Consider the following 17,392-nt stretch of genomic DNA (forward strand, 5'->3'; position numbering starts at 1 on the left):
GCCAGATCTATCAATCACCCATCTATACGAAGGCAGCGGTAGGCTACCAAGAAGAGACGACATGGCACGGTGCAAAGTCCTCCCGTCCAGCGAGTTTCTCAAAAACTCCTTGTCCACACGGTTCATGCAACACTGACAGCCCTAAGGACGGCGATTTACACACTACTTTATCCCAGGAGACTGAACTGCGTGAGACCACAACCCACCTTCTCTCCAGCACCCGCAGCGCTAGCAACTCCCCACCTAACCAGAAAGAAACCACCACTAACCGCGCGGTCCCTGACGCTGGCGCTCGTAGGCGGGCCTTACGCATGGCCAATCATTTCATATGTGTTCTGCTCTAGCCAGTGAACGGCGATTACGTCATGGCGCCACGCCTTCCGCTGGGCGGCTACTGCCCCGCCCCTGGAGGCGCGTGGTAGAGGAACGGGTCGCACGCCACTGACGTCACTAGCACGCGCGCCGGCCGCTGCTTTCCACCTGGCAGGTGGATCCCACACTTCTACCTTCTTCCGCCGCCGGCTGTCCGCTGGCCACGGTGGCTGGATTCGGAGGCCCCAGTGTCACAGGCTCTGCGACATGTCGATGCTAGCTGAGCGTGAGTGTCAGACGCGGAGGCCCGACCTGGCCGCAACAGTGATTTTAAGATGCCGAAGGAAGCGCGCGACCGCCCAGAGTGGCTGGGGCCGGCGGGTCACCGGCGGGCAGCGGGCAAGGGGACGTAGGAGGCCGGGATCAGGGTGATGAGAAGCCCGGCTCGGCTCGTCCTGTCCGCCGCAGCAGTTTGCCAAGCCCGGTCTTCTCCGAGAGTTAGCGGGCGGTCTGCTAGTGACAAATCGCGAATGTGCGCCCTTGACACTTCCGTCACACTCACACGTGGAACGCGAAAGGGGAGTCAGGACACCAGGGCGTGGGATTGGCCCTGCCGCCGCCGGTCGTGGGGACCTGGACTGGTTACTCCCCGGGTCTCAGCTCCCTCATATTAAAAAGAGGAGGTTGGGCCCGAAGGATTACTTCAGGAAGTGTAATTACTGGACCCAGTAAAAGAGAACAGGAAGTTAGAACCATCAAACACAAGAAGTCAGCCTTTTTTTGGCTGGGGGTGCAGGGCTAATGAGTAATTCTAAGGAAGACTGGCGCCTTTAATTTTGTTAGTAGGAATAACCACATCACTGAAGTGTTCGCCAGAACCCGCTTCCTGCCCGCATTTGCCTTTGACATTTACCCTCCCTTTATGTAGTGAAGTCTCCTGTTGAATTTCTAACTGGTACCTGTAGTTAAGGTCGCTTGCCACCAGATGGCAGTCGTGCTTTGGTCATGAAAAGCCGGTCCTTAACTTTGAAAGTTGTGAGCAGTGAACAAAAACAGCTCATTTAACAGACCACTTGCACAGGGATTTTGTGAAATAAATGCCGTCAGCATCCTGTTTTCTGAGAGGATGAGGACTGGGAGCACAAAACGAAATGAGTTAGGCACCCTTCCAATTTTATGGGGTAGAAATTGAAGTTCAAGGGAAAATAATTTTCCCCAAGGCATTGAGGTACAAAGCAGAAAACTTGCTCTAGTTATCTCCATGGTATATTCTTACCACTAAGACAGGTTTTCTGCTGTTTTTAAATAGGGACTCATAGATAGTGAATCTGTGAGGTCTCTTTCTTGATCTATGAAAATAAGCAGTCAAGATTAGATCTGAGATAGTAAATGTCTCTTCTGGTTTTCATATTTAATGTATGCCTAATTCAGCATGCACTTGGGAACATTGGCCCTGGCTTTGTGGTTCATTTCTGTCTATTTGGTTAGTTCATGTGAGGCTATTAAATAGTTCTTTTATCTTTATCACTAGATTGCTTTAAAAAAAAACAATGAGATGGTGAAAATAGTTTGAAAAGTTGCAAATAGTTTAGAGGTGTAGCGGGCTATTCGTAGACATCAGTAATTCAAATGCTTTTCTAGAGAATGTTATAATATTTATGTTAAATAATTCATTCTGGAAGTTTAAAGAAGTGGTCATTTGGCCTTAGGGCATCCCAGGGAGAAGGGATGGTGTGTCATCTGTTGGTCACCACTGTAGGTGCAGTTGACTCTTCCCAGGACCATAAGGACTGTGATATGTTGTACATTAAGGATAGAAGCTTTAGAGTCAGTAGGACTTTGAGCTGTTTAAAGGGTTTGGTTTTTGCGTGGCTAAGTTAGGCAGATTTTTTTTTCTTTCTAAGCCTCAGATTTTCTCATCTGCAAGTAGAGAAGGTATTATCTGTCCTCACTGGGCTACTGTGAAAATGGAATCCAGCTGTGTATTGCACTCAGCACGTAGTGAATAGCGGTGGGAGCTCCGATGACTGTGATGCAGATGCTGGTGTTGAGAGCTGCTTTGCCTTGCTGCTGGTGGCTGAATGTAGAGGGACCAACTCTGGCATATTGACTATTTCACTTTGTCACATTTGGAGAGACTATTTCAATTTTAATCTTACGAAGTCAATTTATAAGTAAGGAATATATAGTTATTAAGGAAGTAAGGATAAATGATCCAATCTGTTAATATTCTACTGGATGTTGACTCTGAAGTCTGTATCACACTTTACCCAAGTATGTGTGCATGTGTTAGGTGTGTGCGTGTTTGCGTGGTATCTTCCAGGTCTGGAAGATAAATTGCTGATGAGATAATTTTTGATTTGTAGGTCGGCGGAAACAGAAGTGGGCTGTGGATCCAAGAAATACTGCGTGGAGTAATGACGACTCCAAGTTTGGCCAGAGGATGCTGGAGAAGATGGGGTGGTCTAAAGGAAAGGTATTTTGGAGGAAAAATAAAAAAGAAAATCTGAGCCATGCAAAGAGATTGCAGATCAGGAGAAAACATCCTTCTATAAGACTGGGAGAAATTTACATTTGGAATCAGTAAATAAATTTGACCCCAATTCAGACACTGTCATGGCCATAAGGCAGAGAGTCGCGTCCACTTAGTGTTTACAGGGGCCTTATGTTTGCTCTCAGCTTGAAGAATTGCCATTTACTATCTTAAGTGCATGCTTAGTATTACACAAATACCGTTTTGTAAGAATCCATTAGACTGGGTCCTCTGAGGTAAGGGTAATGCCTCACTCCTAGACGCTCAGTAATTGATTGAACGTTTGAACGAAGAAAGGTAATCTCACTTTCTACCTGGTAAAAATGCTAACGCTCTTTGCGTTTAATCTCCACAGGGTTTAGGGGCTCAGGAGCAAGGAGCCACAGATCATATCAGAGTTCAAGTTAAAAATAACCACCTGGGACTTGGAGCTACAGTCAATCATGAAGTGAGCAACATTGTGACTGCTGGGGGCTTTCCTGGCATACTGGGCTTCAACTTTGTAAATGTAAAAGTTTCAGTCAGTTTGACTGGTCTGTTTTTAACTTTTCAAGTATGTATTAATAGTATCCATGTTTTGGATAGATAAAGAGCCCCCTGGTAAAGCTAGTTCCTGGTGGTGAAACCTGCTGTCACCTCCCTTATTGTCCTCAGGGGATCCTTCACTTGCTACGCCTGAGAGATATAAACTAGATTTATTGCTTAACTTTGCAAAAAGTTTTCAGGTGCCCACCACAATGCCCGGCTCTTTTTTTGTTGTTGTTGCAGTTTGGCTAGGGCTGGGTTTGAACCTGCTACCCTCGGTATATGGGGCTAGTACCCTACTCACTGAGCCACAGGCACCAGCCCTGTGGCATTTTCTTTTAAAAATACTATAAGAAAGTGGTATTCTTTTCCTGTCCCTTTATCTGCTTCTGTTATATATAGCAACTGAATTTATTTACATTTCCTTTTGAACAGTGAAACTTTGGAAATGTGGCACTGTAATTACAAATTATTGGCCTGCCATGTTTTTCATTTTCAATATCATTATTCCCTTTAGAAAGTGTTTAAGCTGAAATTTTTTTTTTTTTTTTTTTTTTTTGGAGACCAAGTCTCCCTTTGTTGCCCTTGGTAGAGTGCTGAGGCATCATAGCTCATAGCAACCTCAAACTTTTGGGTTCAAGTGATCCTCTTCTCTCAGCCTCTGGAATAGCTGGGACTATAAGTGCCCATCACAACTCCCAGCTATTTTTTATTTAGAGATGGGGTCTTGCTCTTGCTTAGGCTGGTTTCAAACTCTTGAGCTCAAGCAATCCACCTGCTTTGGCCTCCCAGAGTATTGGGGTTGCACGGTGAGCCACCATGCCCATCCCCTATTATTTCTTAAATTCATTTAAGTTTATCAAAAAGTATTTTGGGAGAACATTTAAAATTTCGTATTGACTACCAGATTTCCTTTATTCCAAAACATGGGTATCGCATCTCAGTCAGTGTAGGAAAACCACAAGCGGACCACTCATTCATTCTTTTGGTGTTTCAGAATAACTGGATCGCACATCAAGACGATTTCAACCAGCTCCTGGCTGAGCTAAACACTTGCCACGGGCAGGAAACAGCAGGTAAGGAAACAGCGATTTTATCCTTCACATTTACAGAAGACAAACTCAGCGTAACATTTTTATCAGCTTTTTTGCTTTTATTATTTTTAATTGACACGTAATGATATCTGTAGGGTACAGTGTGATATTTCAGTATATATATATACAGTTTGTAATGAGCAAATCAGGACAATGGGTAATAGTCACCACCTCAGATATTTATTATTTCTTTGCGCTGGGAACATTCAAAGTCTACTCTGCTAGTATTTGAAAATAGGCACTAAGTGGTTGCTTATTGCAGCCCCCTTATGGAACACTGGAACTCTTCCCCTATTTATTAGATCCTTTCCTGTCTGTTATCAGACTCTCCTCTCTACTTTTACGAGGTCAGCTCTCAGTTCCCACAGAAGAGTGAGAATGTGCACTGCTTGTCTCTCTGCGTCTGGCTTATTTCACTGAGTTCCACCCGAGTTGTTGCCTGTCTCAGTAACCAGCTCCTCTTTATTAAGGAAGCCTCCAAGAGTTTCAGCTATTCGTTCACAATTAAAGGGCTTTTGGCTTATTTTCAGTATTTTACTACTATGAATAGGCCAATGTGAAATTTGTATATAGTGTGGGTTTCTTCTGTAAGGATTTTCTGACTCTCTGAAGGATAGCCTGGCATGATTCGTAGTACACAGTTCAAAAAAAATTTTTTTCTACACATTTGATTGAGTTTAATCATAAACTATAGAGCTCCTAAATATTCTATTAAGACTATTGATGCTAAGAGAACAAGTGAGAATGGATTACTCACTTGTAATCCAGTATTTAATGCAGTGATTTTTCTACCGGAATTGGTGTGCCCTGAGAGGATCTTAGGTATGCCACAAACACTTTTAAAGATCATTAATTAAATTATTTTCAAAAGAAGTTCAGAGCCCAATAAATGTACATATCAAAATGAAAACCTCTTTAAATTGATTGTTCTCCTATATCTTATTATAGTAAATAAACAGCTTATTTCTAAAGCGGGTGGGTGTTGCTTTGAAAAATAAGGTTTCGAGACAGGTCTGTGACATGATTTGACAAGGATTTGCTAATGAACACCAATATTTGTCAAAATCATCCAAAGTGAATAAAACCGTCTGACTCAGCAATCCCTTGTTGCTCTTGAAGAATCGAGGAGGAGGAGCTCGTACTGACTGTGTCGTACAGTTCTATCTAGATTTGAAATAGTCAAGAAATTGGACACAATTACTTTGCAAATCTTAATTTGGAAAATTTTCTAAGTGTGTTTAATTAACACCTGTATCTCTTTTGGTAAAGTTATGAGTTGTTTATTTACTGATTTTTTATTTTTGATTTGGCGTTTTTTATTTTTATTACATAGCATTCAATTAAGATGGACACGTTTTTGGTAAAGAAACAAAAATTAGAAGATGATGCTAATGCATCGAATGCTGCTTTCTTCAGCAAATCAGCAACTAAATTAAAAACTATTAGCCATCAGTTTAATGAGGATTATTTATCATTCAGTTTCATATGTAGTAAAGGAAATCCACCATGTCCCACATGTGTAATTTATGGCAAAACATTAACAAGCGAAGCTACGGTTCCTAGCAAAATAAAGAGACATTTACAATCCAGACCTTCTCGCTTGTCCAAAAAGCTGATGGACTATTTCAAATGACCTGCACTCAGTAATACTAAAGTAGAGCTATGGACCAAACGAGCAGCAGTATCAGAGCACAAGAAGGACTCACACAGGTGCAGAAATCATAGCCAGGAAAATGAAATCTCATGCAATTGCAGAATCTGTTATTTTACTAGCATGTCATGTCATTGTAAGAATAGGAATAGGAAATTGAAAAAATTCTACTTTCAGATAATGCATTTTCTCAGCATGTTAAGGATTTATCTGAAAATATAGAATTTCAAGGAATATCTCACCTCAAGTAAACATGTTTCCAACTCAGTTGGATGAATCTACTGATATCAGTGGTAAGCCCCAACTTTTAGCATTCAGTAGATTTGTCTATAAAGAAGAAATGATAGAATAGTTGTAATTTTGTTGACCATTTCAGAACAATAACAAAGGGCCAAATTGATATTTTCAACAAATTGATATTTTCAATTTTCTCTATAATTATTTTAATTCTAATAAATTGTCTTGGGATTCCTGAACAAGTGTTTGCACAGATGGAGCCCTGTCTATGTCTGAAGGTGTAAAAGGATTTGTTATACTTGTATGAAAAAATCCCAAAATTATTTTCACATACAGTTTTCTACACACAGAAATGTTAACATCAAATTCATTAGTGCCCGAATTATAAAAGGCTCTAGAAGACACTTTTATGATTATCATTTATATAAAAAGCAGGCCATTGCCATCATCATTTGCAGAATCATGTTCCTCAATGGATGCTTTTCATATGCAGCTATTATTGCATACGGAAGTGAGATGGTTATTTCAAGGAAGAGTTCTATCAGGATTTTAGTGTCACCCTTTTTAAAAATAACGTTCTAAATTAGACAGTTACTTTGTGATGAGGTTTGGTGTAATGAAGTTGCATTTCTTGTAGTTTTATTTCAGTGTTTAAATGCTCTTGTAATAAGAGTAAGCAGAGAGATCATGAAAATATTCTCACATCTACAGATAAACTTCATGCTTTCAGAGAGAAGTGGCTGCTCTGGAAGGAGAGGGTTAAAAGAGAAAATGCAGTAGAAATGTTTGAACCAGTGAAAAGGTGTCACCTGGATACAAATCTGACCTGAACAAACCTTACAAACTTTAGATTTATTGTACACAAATTTTGAGAAATATTTTCCCCGCACCTACACTTGACATAACTGCTGTAGATTGGGTGAGAAATTCCTTTAAGTGCGTGTAAGTCAACACATTAAAATATTACGGAAGAGGAAGAGTTAACAGAAATAAGAAATGATAGAGGATTACAATTAAAATATTCAACAACAGATATTACAACCTTTTGGTTATCTCTCAAGGGCGAATTTCCAAATATTACATAAAAAGCAACAGAAATACTTCTTTTGTTCTCAATGTCGTATCTGTGTAAAGAGAGCTTTTCTGCAATGAACGAATGATACTAAAAACAAAAATCAGAATGGCTAGACTCCTTGGAAGGAGATTTAAGAATATGCTTGGTCTAAAATTTGGCCTTGCAAAGAAGACATTCTAAAAAAAAGTCAAGCTCAGATATCTCATTAAATGTTAAATTGTAATAAACAGAAAAATAAATAAACATAAAAAGATTTTTAAAGAATTTTAGTTGTTGTCTTTTTATTACAAATTATAATAAATTGTTTTGTCTTTTGGCTGTGATGGTGCATTTTGTGTTAATCAATAAATCAAAAAAGATACATTTTTTTTTAAACTCTTGTTTTTGATCAACATGGTTTGAGTGTACTGTGGAAGTTTAAATATAGGTTGAAGTGTACCAGGAGATAAAAAAGGGTTGAAAAACACTAGTTTAATGTAATACTTTTCCTCTTTTTTTTAAGACTCCTCAGACCACAAGGAAAAGAAATCTTTTAGCCTTGAGGAGAAGTCAAAAATCTCCAAAAACCGTGTTCATTATATGAAATTCACGAAAGGTAAGAGCAAGCATTTTTCAAAATTAGTTTTTGAACTCTATGTGTTTGTTCATACTGAGTTTCCTGGAGCATTTAAGCTCTTGGCCTGCCGCGGTGATGTCTTGTCGCGCAGACAGCCTGCCTGGGTTGGCCGGAGCAGTGACTGGGAGTCACCTGCCTAGGACCTTGTTAAGATGCAGGTGCAGGTTCAGTAGATCTGAGATGGGCCCAGGTTGGACTTCACGGGATGGAAGTCAGCTTACTCTCCAGAGGATAAAAGAACTTGATGTGGTTAGGTGGGAAAATAACTTACTGCCCAACATTCTCCGTTTTCTTAGAGCTGAATGTTTGTATTGAATAATAGCTCTTACTGCGCCCGCCCGTTGAGAGAATTACAGGCTAGATTGGATCCACGATATGATAAATCACACTTCCTAATTGTGTTATTCCGCAGTTTGTGGGATTAGTGTTAGAAAGCCTTAGCTGGATGGGTCCCGTCTCCACCCTGCCCCTCGCTGCCCCGGTTCGTGCGGTAGTGTGTGGGTGCAGTTGTCCCCCGTAGCCACGAGGTGGCGGTCTTGTACCGGTTAGAAAAAATTTAACTCCAAGCACCCACCTCCCCAGATGTTTTCCTATAGAACAGTGTCATGAATTAAATGTGCTTTCCAGCTACAAGGTCTACGGAGAACTTAAAGTCAAACAAGTTTGGTGACGATTATGGTGTGAAGCTCAGTCTTCTCTGGGAGGCGGGATGTATGTTTCCACAAGCCAGGAAAAGCGCATTCTCTGCTGTAGTCTGGTTTCCACGACTTGAACCTGCCTGGATAGCTGTGGAGCTGGAATTCCACTGCTCTAAATTGTTGGTGGTGTTTCTCATTGGGGGCCAGGAACTCAAAAGGTAGAACTGGGATTGATTTAAGTGAGAGGCTGTGGAAGGAAGAGCTGACAGCCTTGGGACCGTGTGCGGGAGAGCCTGCTGCTGCTCCGGCTCTGCCGGCAGGTGCGCTGTGCGTGGCTGTCCCCTGTCCTCCATTCTCAGCCAAGAGCTGACTTTGTGTGAGCCTGTGGGGCGTGAGACCAGGGCTGCCCTCCACCCACAGTGGCCTGAGAATAGTCCTCTTTTTTTTTTTCATTATACTCTGTAGAAAATAAAAAGATACACAGCAGACAGGCGCTGTTTGAGAGCAAATTAATGAAATTAAAAGTGGCCTTCAACTTCTGGATGGCATAGCAACCTCGTGTGCTTTTACTTTTGCAAGTAGCATCTTCTAATTTTCCTTTAGTACCTGAGTGCATGCATGATTTCATCTGAAGCCGGGATAAACCTCTTTAATCCACCTTAGTCTAGTGGCTGCTGGGAGTATCTGCTCTGTATTTCTAGTTAAACCTTTTTTTTCTGGGTTACCCTATCAAACTGCTTGGTGCCTCGTTCCTTTGTTTTTTCTCTTAAAATGAGGCTTGTGTATTTATTAGCCTTGCCTGGGGAGAAGAGAAAAGAGGGGAGTGTGTATACAGAGAAGAAAGTTCAAGATACACTGTCGGAAAGGCAGAGGGAGACTGAGTGGAGAAGTATAGAAGGTGCAGTCTGGGAGTAAGTAGAGGGGAGGAGGGAAGGAAGCAGGAGCCCAGGCAGGGAAGGGACCAGGACGTACTGCCCAGCTCCACAGTCCCCAGTGAAAGCATATGTTGCCGTCTCCTCTAAGTTAGGTCGTCTTTGATCACTGGAAAACCTGGCTTCTGGCCATTTCTCTCTCAAAACAAATCACCTAATCATTTCCCTTCTTGCAGACTCAGTTTCCTCTCTTGTAAAATGAGGAAACATTTGAAAGTCACTGTCAAGTTCTAAAATAGGTTCTGTGTTATTATTTATCAGCAAAGACCCATTATCTGCAACTTTTGCTCTTCAGCATTGTAGATAATTAGGATTTTAGCCAGTATGCTCTTAATGAAAGTAATTCACTTAGTTGGTCAGGATGCTTTTAACTCATACACAGTCCGGGAAGCTAAACCACAGGAAGGTGGCATTTTCCTGCATTTTGCTGTGTATAATGTGCACTTTTTGCCCAAAACTTTGAAAGAAGAATAAGGATGTGCATTATACATGGGTAGGACGAATTCTGTATCTATATAAATGAACACTTTAAATTTTTTTTATTTATGCTTATGTGTTAAAAGCGTAACTCTAAAAAGCAATAATGGTATCTGTATGCAAAAATAATACCCTGGAATACAGAAGTTGCACCCCCTCCTTGGCTGCCCCCTCTCTGGGCTGGCACCACTGCTGCAGGAGCCTTCAGCCTGCCTGGCCAATCATGGCAGACACTGCCGCTGCCATCTTGGAAGCTGGCACGCCACCACCAACAGCATGACGGTCAGCACTGGACCTTGGTGAGAGGGGACGGAGGTGGCTACACGGTATGACTCCTTCTCTTGTGAGAGGAGCAAGTCCAGGTGGCTGATCAGAGTGGTCTAGATGACCTGAGTGCCCACCCTCCCCCAACTGCCCTCTCCGGCCCCACCCTTGTCCCCACATTCTCTGTTTCTTATTTTTACCCATGTCTGTCAGTGGGAACGTGGCCAGGACCACTCCGCTGAGAACCCCAGTGGGGTTATCTCCCAGGAAGCTGGTGTGAGGGCCTGGCCAGCCCTCCCTTTTCCAGGCTGCGTCTCTCATGCATCTGGTCCTCCTCTGAGGACCCTGGGACACTGCTGCGGAGAAAAATCTCTCAGCCGGGATCTGGGAGACCTGGATGCTGAGACCCCAGTTCTACTAGGAACTCACTGTTAGGACCTTGGGCCTCACTCCCTGGGAAGTTTCTTTCTGTCTGGGTACCTGGCAGTGGAGAACTGATGCTCAGAGGTACCTGAGCCCATAGATTAGAATTTTGAGCCTATGACTTGTCTGAAACCCCAAGGAATTGAGTTGGTATAATTTCACAAACTTCCCATAGGAGAAACCATTATGCTTGTTAATGGAATGGATACCCAGGTTGTTCTCCTGGAGAGCTGATTCAGTGTATTTGGGCATGTTCAGGAGTCTCATTTTAACCAGTTCCCTGGGTGACTTGCAAGGGAATGACTCATTCATTCTGATAATACTGAGTATCCAACGTCTGGTCGGTTCAAGAGGTCACAGTCTAGTCACTGAACAGAAATGTCGAGGCAGAGTCCTTCACTGGGGTGTCATCAGGGAAGGCTCCCTCCTCCGCATGGGGTCCTGGGGGTCCCAGAATGGGGACAGCTGTGCAAGAGACAAGGCAGCCCAGAAGGGGCACGAGTCTCCTGTCTGGATCCCGGGGCAGGTAGGGTCGGCTTCCTAGGAAATAAGCCCACTGGGGTTCTCAGCAGAGTGGTGATGGTCACGTCCCACTGATGGACGTGGGGATGAGGGTGGGCTAGGAGGGGGCTTTGGGAGAGGTTGGGCACACTGTCTGTCTGGCCCACCCTCACCTGCCCCTGGGCATTGCTCCCAGGTTTCCTCAGTGGCCAGCTCCCTGTCTCTTACCTCTTCAAGAGGAGGGGCCCCTGCAGCCACTTCCACCCTCCTTAAAATATTAAAACAAATAATTTTTTTTATCTGAAAGTTTAGGCTAAAAACATGATGTGTATATGTATATATATTTGTTTGTTTGTTTCTTTTTAAGAGACAGAGTCTCACTATCGCCCTTGGTAGAGTGCTGTGGTGTCACAGCTCACAGCAACCTCCAACTCCTGGGTTTAGGTGATTCTCTTGCCTCAGCCTCCCCAGTAGCTGGGACTACAGGCGCCTGCCACAATGCCTGGTTATTTTTTGTTGCAGTTTGGCCAGGGCCAGGTTTGAACCTGCCGCCCTCAGTATATGGGGCCAGCGCCCTACCCGCTGAGCCACAGGCACCGCCCAAAAACATGATGTATATTATACCTGGGAGTGCATTATTTGTGGCAAAATATGGACCACAGCTTGATGATAAAGAGTGAAGCTAAAAATTTTACTTTAGTAAGATTATAGGAGCAAATAGTACTGTACAACTGGCTGTCTAAATACCAGCTGCAGCATTTTAGTTGTGATACATAATTATGCCTTTCTCCGGCCCCAGATTTGTAATTTTAATTTAAAATAATTGATTTTACAAATTTAGAAGTCAGTTTTATTCATATTCATTTAAAAGCCTAACTCCAATGTGGTTTCTTGTTAGAAACCTGAGGCTACATCTGCAGAGGGGGACAGAGCCACTTCCACAAACCACTGCTGAGGCTTTTATCTCTGTGGTGAGATACTGTCTAGAGAGTGTTGCTTTTTTTCCTTTTCATTCATAAAATGGGTGGATTGAAAGCTTCCTAAACCGCAGTCATGCAGCTCCATAGTGGGAGGTTTGCAGGCTCCTTACTCCATGAGTCTGTGACGTTTCATATGCTTCCTCAACGACCAGCTGCCCCACGCGCGTCCGAGTGTTGGCTTGCTGTGGGGAGACAGAACCGTGGTATCCATAGAGGAGCTAATTCCTCCCCACAGTCGGACTCTGGTGGTGAAGCACATTAGTTTCCTCTTCTGAGTCTTTTGACATTTAAATATTAAGTAGCATTGATACTGTATTTTTGGTACTGAATTTCTAGTATCTTCTAGCTCTTGGTCTCGGTGGTTCGAAGAATGAAGCGAGGGACCACAGGATAGGTTTTATTCAATAGGTATAAGTGTTATAGCTTTTATAACAAGCCAAACTTCCTTGTAGAGTAGGATTAGCAGTAAAATAGGTTTTATAATCTGAGTGTTACAGCTCTTACAAAGGGGCAAACCTCCTTACAAGTGTTTACAGCTCTTATAAAGGGGCAAATCTCATAGAGCAGGATACAAGTGTTACAGAGCCAAACCTTTTTGCTCTTTCTCTTGAGATCTGCACTTGGGCTCTTTACTTAGGGGCTTATATAGGGGCAGTTGTCCAATAAGCTTCAGGTCTTGAAAATAGACCAATCATGAGTAGGTTTTGAAAACGGACCAATCAGGAATGTACTGGAGGAATCCAGAAGTCCAGGTGAGGAGACAGCAGGGCACCAGTGTTCCGTCCCGTCCCGTCCCCCCCCCTTCTTTTGGCTACTGGAGCCTCTGTTGGGGGAGGGAATCCCCCCATCCCCCCCCTCCACCTGCTTGCCTGCGCTCCAGCTTGCTGGTTCCTCTGCCGGCTGCTGCCAACACTGTCAAGACGAAGGCAGCAGGTCCTCTTAGCCCCGCTGGGCTGAGCTGGCTGGGGCACCACTTATCCGGTATCAGCATCACTTTAGACTTGAAAAAAATTTAGACTGTCTTACTCCTAATTATCAGGTCTCACTGATTTCACCCCACACTTGACTCTTTCTAATTTCCTCATTTGCTAATGGTCCCTTTTAGTGGCAGTACTTTAATCTTCCACCCTAGTGTGTAAATTTTTTTAAAAAATCAAAGTATGATAATATCATTTTTATCTTTCTTGACCAAAGAATGCAAATGGAATCAATCTAAACAATTGAAGCTACCCACATGAATGTTCAAGTATTTCATTTTAACAAGCATCCTCTGTAACCTACATTTCCTTGCCCTTGTTCCTTTACTCTGAGTAGATACACCTACTTTTCCATGTTTTTTTTTTTTTTAATCTGTGGTAATACAGTGCGACAGAATCGTTTTATCCTTAGAGCTTGTTGGTTATTGCCTTTGCCTTTAAACTCAGTGGCTCCAAGTCATGCCAGTCTGAAGTCCTCATGTCTGCTTTTCAGAGAGTGTAGTTCCATTGGCTCCCCTCCGGACCTGACCATGGCCGTCACTTTCCTCCCTTCCGGTCAGCTGTTAGCTGACAGTCATGACTGTTAGACAAAGCTAAAGCAACCCTGATAAGGTGCCCTTCCTACGGCATCTGCTCATCCTTGGAGACTTTGCCACACCAGACTTTGACTACCAGAAACCTTTCTTCCTGGTTCTTGAAATGCAATGGCCAATTAGCAGATAGATGAGCCAAATCCAGATAGATAACATGCATTTCCTGTCCTAGACAGTTTTTTTATTATCATTTTCTCTAAGATCTAAGTTTATCAACAGTATTTTGCTATGATGAACCATAATTCAGAGCTGAGACTAATACACTTTTAAAACTCAATTTTAATACGAGTGTATTAATAGTGGCCATAGTTGTCTAATATTTATAAACTCTTCACCAGGACCAGTAATTAATAACTGTCTCAGAATCGCTTTCATCTTCATATTTTTATCCACCTTTCTGTTGGTCTCTGACTCTTATTTCTTCTCTGTGTTCTTGTTTTCCAGATCAAATCCAGAGCAAAGCCCGTAACGATTCTGCTTTCTGCATTTACTTAAGTGAACTTTGCTAAAAGATAAAAATTTCTGATTCAAGAACCCTTCACCAACTTTAGAAACATTTGCACCTTCACTGGTACAGCTAGCTGCCTGTCTCTACCAGCTCGGCAGTTTCCCTTTGATTTTTAGATGTGTTTTTAATCTCTGTGTGTTCAGATTTTGACATCCTGTTTTAGATTGTGATCTTGCTTGCACCCTCCCTTCCTTAATCCCTCTGGCATTCCTTTTAGTTGAATTGCTATAAAAGGCACGGTAATTTGCATTTCCTTTTAGTCTGTCTCTTCTATTCCAGAGGAGAGGTTAGGACTAGGTGGCCAGCGCCCTTCTCCGCCACCTGACAGGGCCCGGCAGTGCAGGGCGGGTTGTGCTGGGGGCAGTGCTGCAGGCAGATCACTACCCCTCCTGAGAGTTTGTCCCCCTCTCCTCACCATAACCGACTTCTTCCCACTTTCCTGGTTCATTTTCTGAGCTCCTATGTGTGAGATGCTTCCTTCTCTTACAGAGCTTTTCTCCTGGGTCCTTTTGTGTAGGTTCTATTTAGAATCAGGCAGGGTTAGCGCCTGGCTCAGGTAGGAAGGAGAGAGCCAGCGGCACAGCCTGGATCACTTCCGCTGGTCCTGCTGCCTCTGAAACCGGTTTTGGCACCTGGTTTTTACATTAAATTGAAGATTGTTTTGTTTTTTAATTCGCAGAGTCACTGAGCAGTATCATATTTAAATGCCCCAGGGATAGTCAGTGAACTAGAACCTTCTGGGTTGTGATATTACTCTGCCAAGGCAGTTTGCTGCAGGAAACCTAGAAGATAAGTGAGTCTGTGGCAGTGGAATTTGGGCTTCCAACTCCAAACTCAGACTCCTGGGTCTGACCCAGAACCTCCCTTTCCCAGAGCCTTCAGGTTTTACATGGAGTGGTTCATTCTGAAGTACATTTACCGTGAAGTTGATAAATGGGGATAGGTTTGGCCGACCGCTCACAGAGCACTATTAGGTAGAAGTGGAGATTCCAAAGAAGTAAATTTTAGATTAGTTGGTTTGTGGGTTTGAAATTAAGTTAAAGAATTTCTTTTTATTTCTTTTTTTTTTTAAATGAGAATCATAGATCCTTTGGACATTCTTTTTACCAGAGCCACTTAATTTCCTGCTTTCATTATATAGTGTTTTATTTAAAGACGATATAGCAGCTATATTATAACTATGACGGCAAATAGCATTTAAAAAAGAAAAACCTGAGACCCTTTCGTCCTTACATAATAATTTTTGTTTGCATTTATTCTTTTCAAATTCTTATTTATCGGATTAATAATTGAACCTCCTGTGTGTCAAAAGTGCTACATTCTCATTGTGTGCATATGTGAGGTTTGAAGCTATGCATCTAATGATTTTTTTCAGTTCTGTATTTCAAAATTCTCCAAGTAAGCAGCTCACATGTCTTTGATGTGAGTGAGACCAAGTTTGTAAGTGGGAACCCAGAGATGAGGAAATTGCCCCTTGAAGGCGCAGCAGTGCCAGCAGGGCGACCGTCCGTTTCCCTGTCAGGCCACAGGCTCTAGGTGTTTCTTTCCTACAGTTAAGAAGAGAGTGTCGGGGGTTCTTGTTCTGAAACATTTACTTTGTTTTCAAATTTGATGGATTTGATTTATCAGTGGAAGAATTATCATCTGTGAAGAGGGGCCGAAAGTCAATACTTACAAAATTGTTTTGTTTATTTTCCAAAGCCGTTTTTCCTTTAGGAGTTGTATAATTTATATTTTGTGCTTCTTACTGTAGAAAGAATGGTCTTACTGAAAAGCGTCATGTTGTCTTTCTAGGGAAGGATCTTTCATCACGGAGCAAAACAGATCTTGACTGCATTTTTGGGAAAAGGCAGAGTAAGAAGACTCTTGAGGTATCACAGTACACAGACCTGCTGGGCTTTGTCCAGCAGTGTCTGATAGGACGATCTGTGACTGGTACTACACCTATAACCTGTCCTCTTCAGAGTTACCCCCCAAACACCTTTATAGTCTAAGTGTGATTCTAACACACTAATAAGCTCTAAGCTAACAGATACAAAGCTCTATAAGGAATCTAAAACAGGATGTGTGTTATCTGCTTACTTTTCCTGGTGTAAGGACCAGATTAAACTTGGGGAAGAATACCTGTTGCTGATACAGTCAAAGAAGAAAATAACTCTCTGGTCACCGAGAGGGCAGGAGGTCGCCTGCAGGCTTTTGTCTGTTTTGCTTTGGACTTTGTCACTGTATTCGGAATGTAGCTTGGGGAGAGGGAATGTCTCATGCCTCAGTCCTGCTCTAGTCTGTCTGAAAAGCATTTGGAGACAGTGCTAGATCAGCACCATCTGGAAGGGAGGTAGACAGGGTATTCCCTCCATTCTATAATACTGTTTGCTTCCAAACTAGAAAATAAGAGTGGGATGGCTAAACTATACCCTAAGTGGCCTGAACCCAGAACTCATAATCTTAATTATTAAATTGGGCTGTATAATATTGCACAGAATGTTTATGCCATTTCCAAGTGTAAGAGACCGCCCTGGATGCAGTTTGGGTGTCAAAATGTTAGGATGGTTTGAAATATGGATTTCTGGAGATAATGAGATAAAGTATTCACTGCCTTGCTGTCAGTCAGAAGTGACCTGTTACAGGTTCAGAAGGACGTGACCAAGCGCTTGGGCCACTTCCTTGCTAGTGTTGGAGGCTGAAAGAGCCAGCTTGAGCTTACGGACCAGATGCTGTGTCACTTGTGTGTTTTCTGGCCCCTTAAGTGAACTGGATGAAGGTCCCGTATGTCTTCACCAGGTTTTCCTGTGGTTCCATCCGTATCACGTATAGTACAAGATGAAACCAGGACATTGGTGCTAGTACCATCTGTGTGTGGTTCTGTGCCCCTGAATCCCATTTGTGGGCTGTGTGATCATTACCTCAGTGAAGATGGGGAACTGCTCCTTAACCAGAAGACCTGCCCCTGCTACCCCAGTCATAGTCCCATACTCCATCCCGAGCCCTGCTACCCAGTCATAGTCCCATACTCCATCCTGAGCCCTGCTACCCAGTCATAGTGCCATACTCCATCC

The 17,392-nt window shown here is 42.8% G+C and overlaps 1 protein-coding gene across 1 annotated transcript in view; it reads left to right on the top strand.

Annotated features, from left to right (window-relative positions):
• Positions 1–483: 483 nt before the first annotated feature.
• PINX1 (PIN2/TERF1 interacting telomerase inhibitor 1) overlaps positions 484–17,392 on the top strand; it is a 52,250-nt gene continuing 35,341 nt past the window's right edge. Inside the window, exons 1-6 of the mRNA XM_012807759.2 lie at positions 484–598; positions 2,679–2,788; positions 3,201–3,293; positions 4,368–4,446; positions 7,930–8,022; positions 16,131–16,207. Coding sequence (XP_012663213.1) covers positions 580–598; positions 2,679–2,788; positions 3,201–3,293; positions 4,368–4,446; positions 7,930–8,022; positions 16,131–16,207 — 471 coding nt within the window. The 5' untranslated portion in view covers positions 484–579. The remainder of the gene's footprint in view (positions 599–2,678; positions 2,789–3,200; positions 3,294–4,367; positions 4,447–7,929; positions 8,023–16,130; positions 16,208–17,392) is intronic.

The sequence above is a fragment of the Otolemur garnettii genome, unplaced genomic scaffold (assembly GCF_000181295.1).
Source record: "Otolemur garnettii isolate 467f Iridium unplaced genomic scaffold, OtoGar3 scaffold00074, whole genome shotgun sequence".
NCBI classification, from domain to species: Eukaryota; Metazoa; Chordata; class Mammalia; order Primates; family Galagidae; genus Otolemur; species Otolemur garnettii.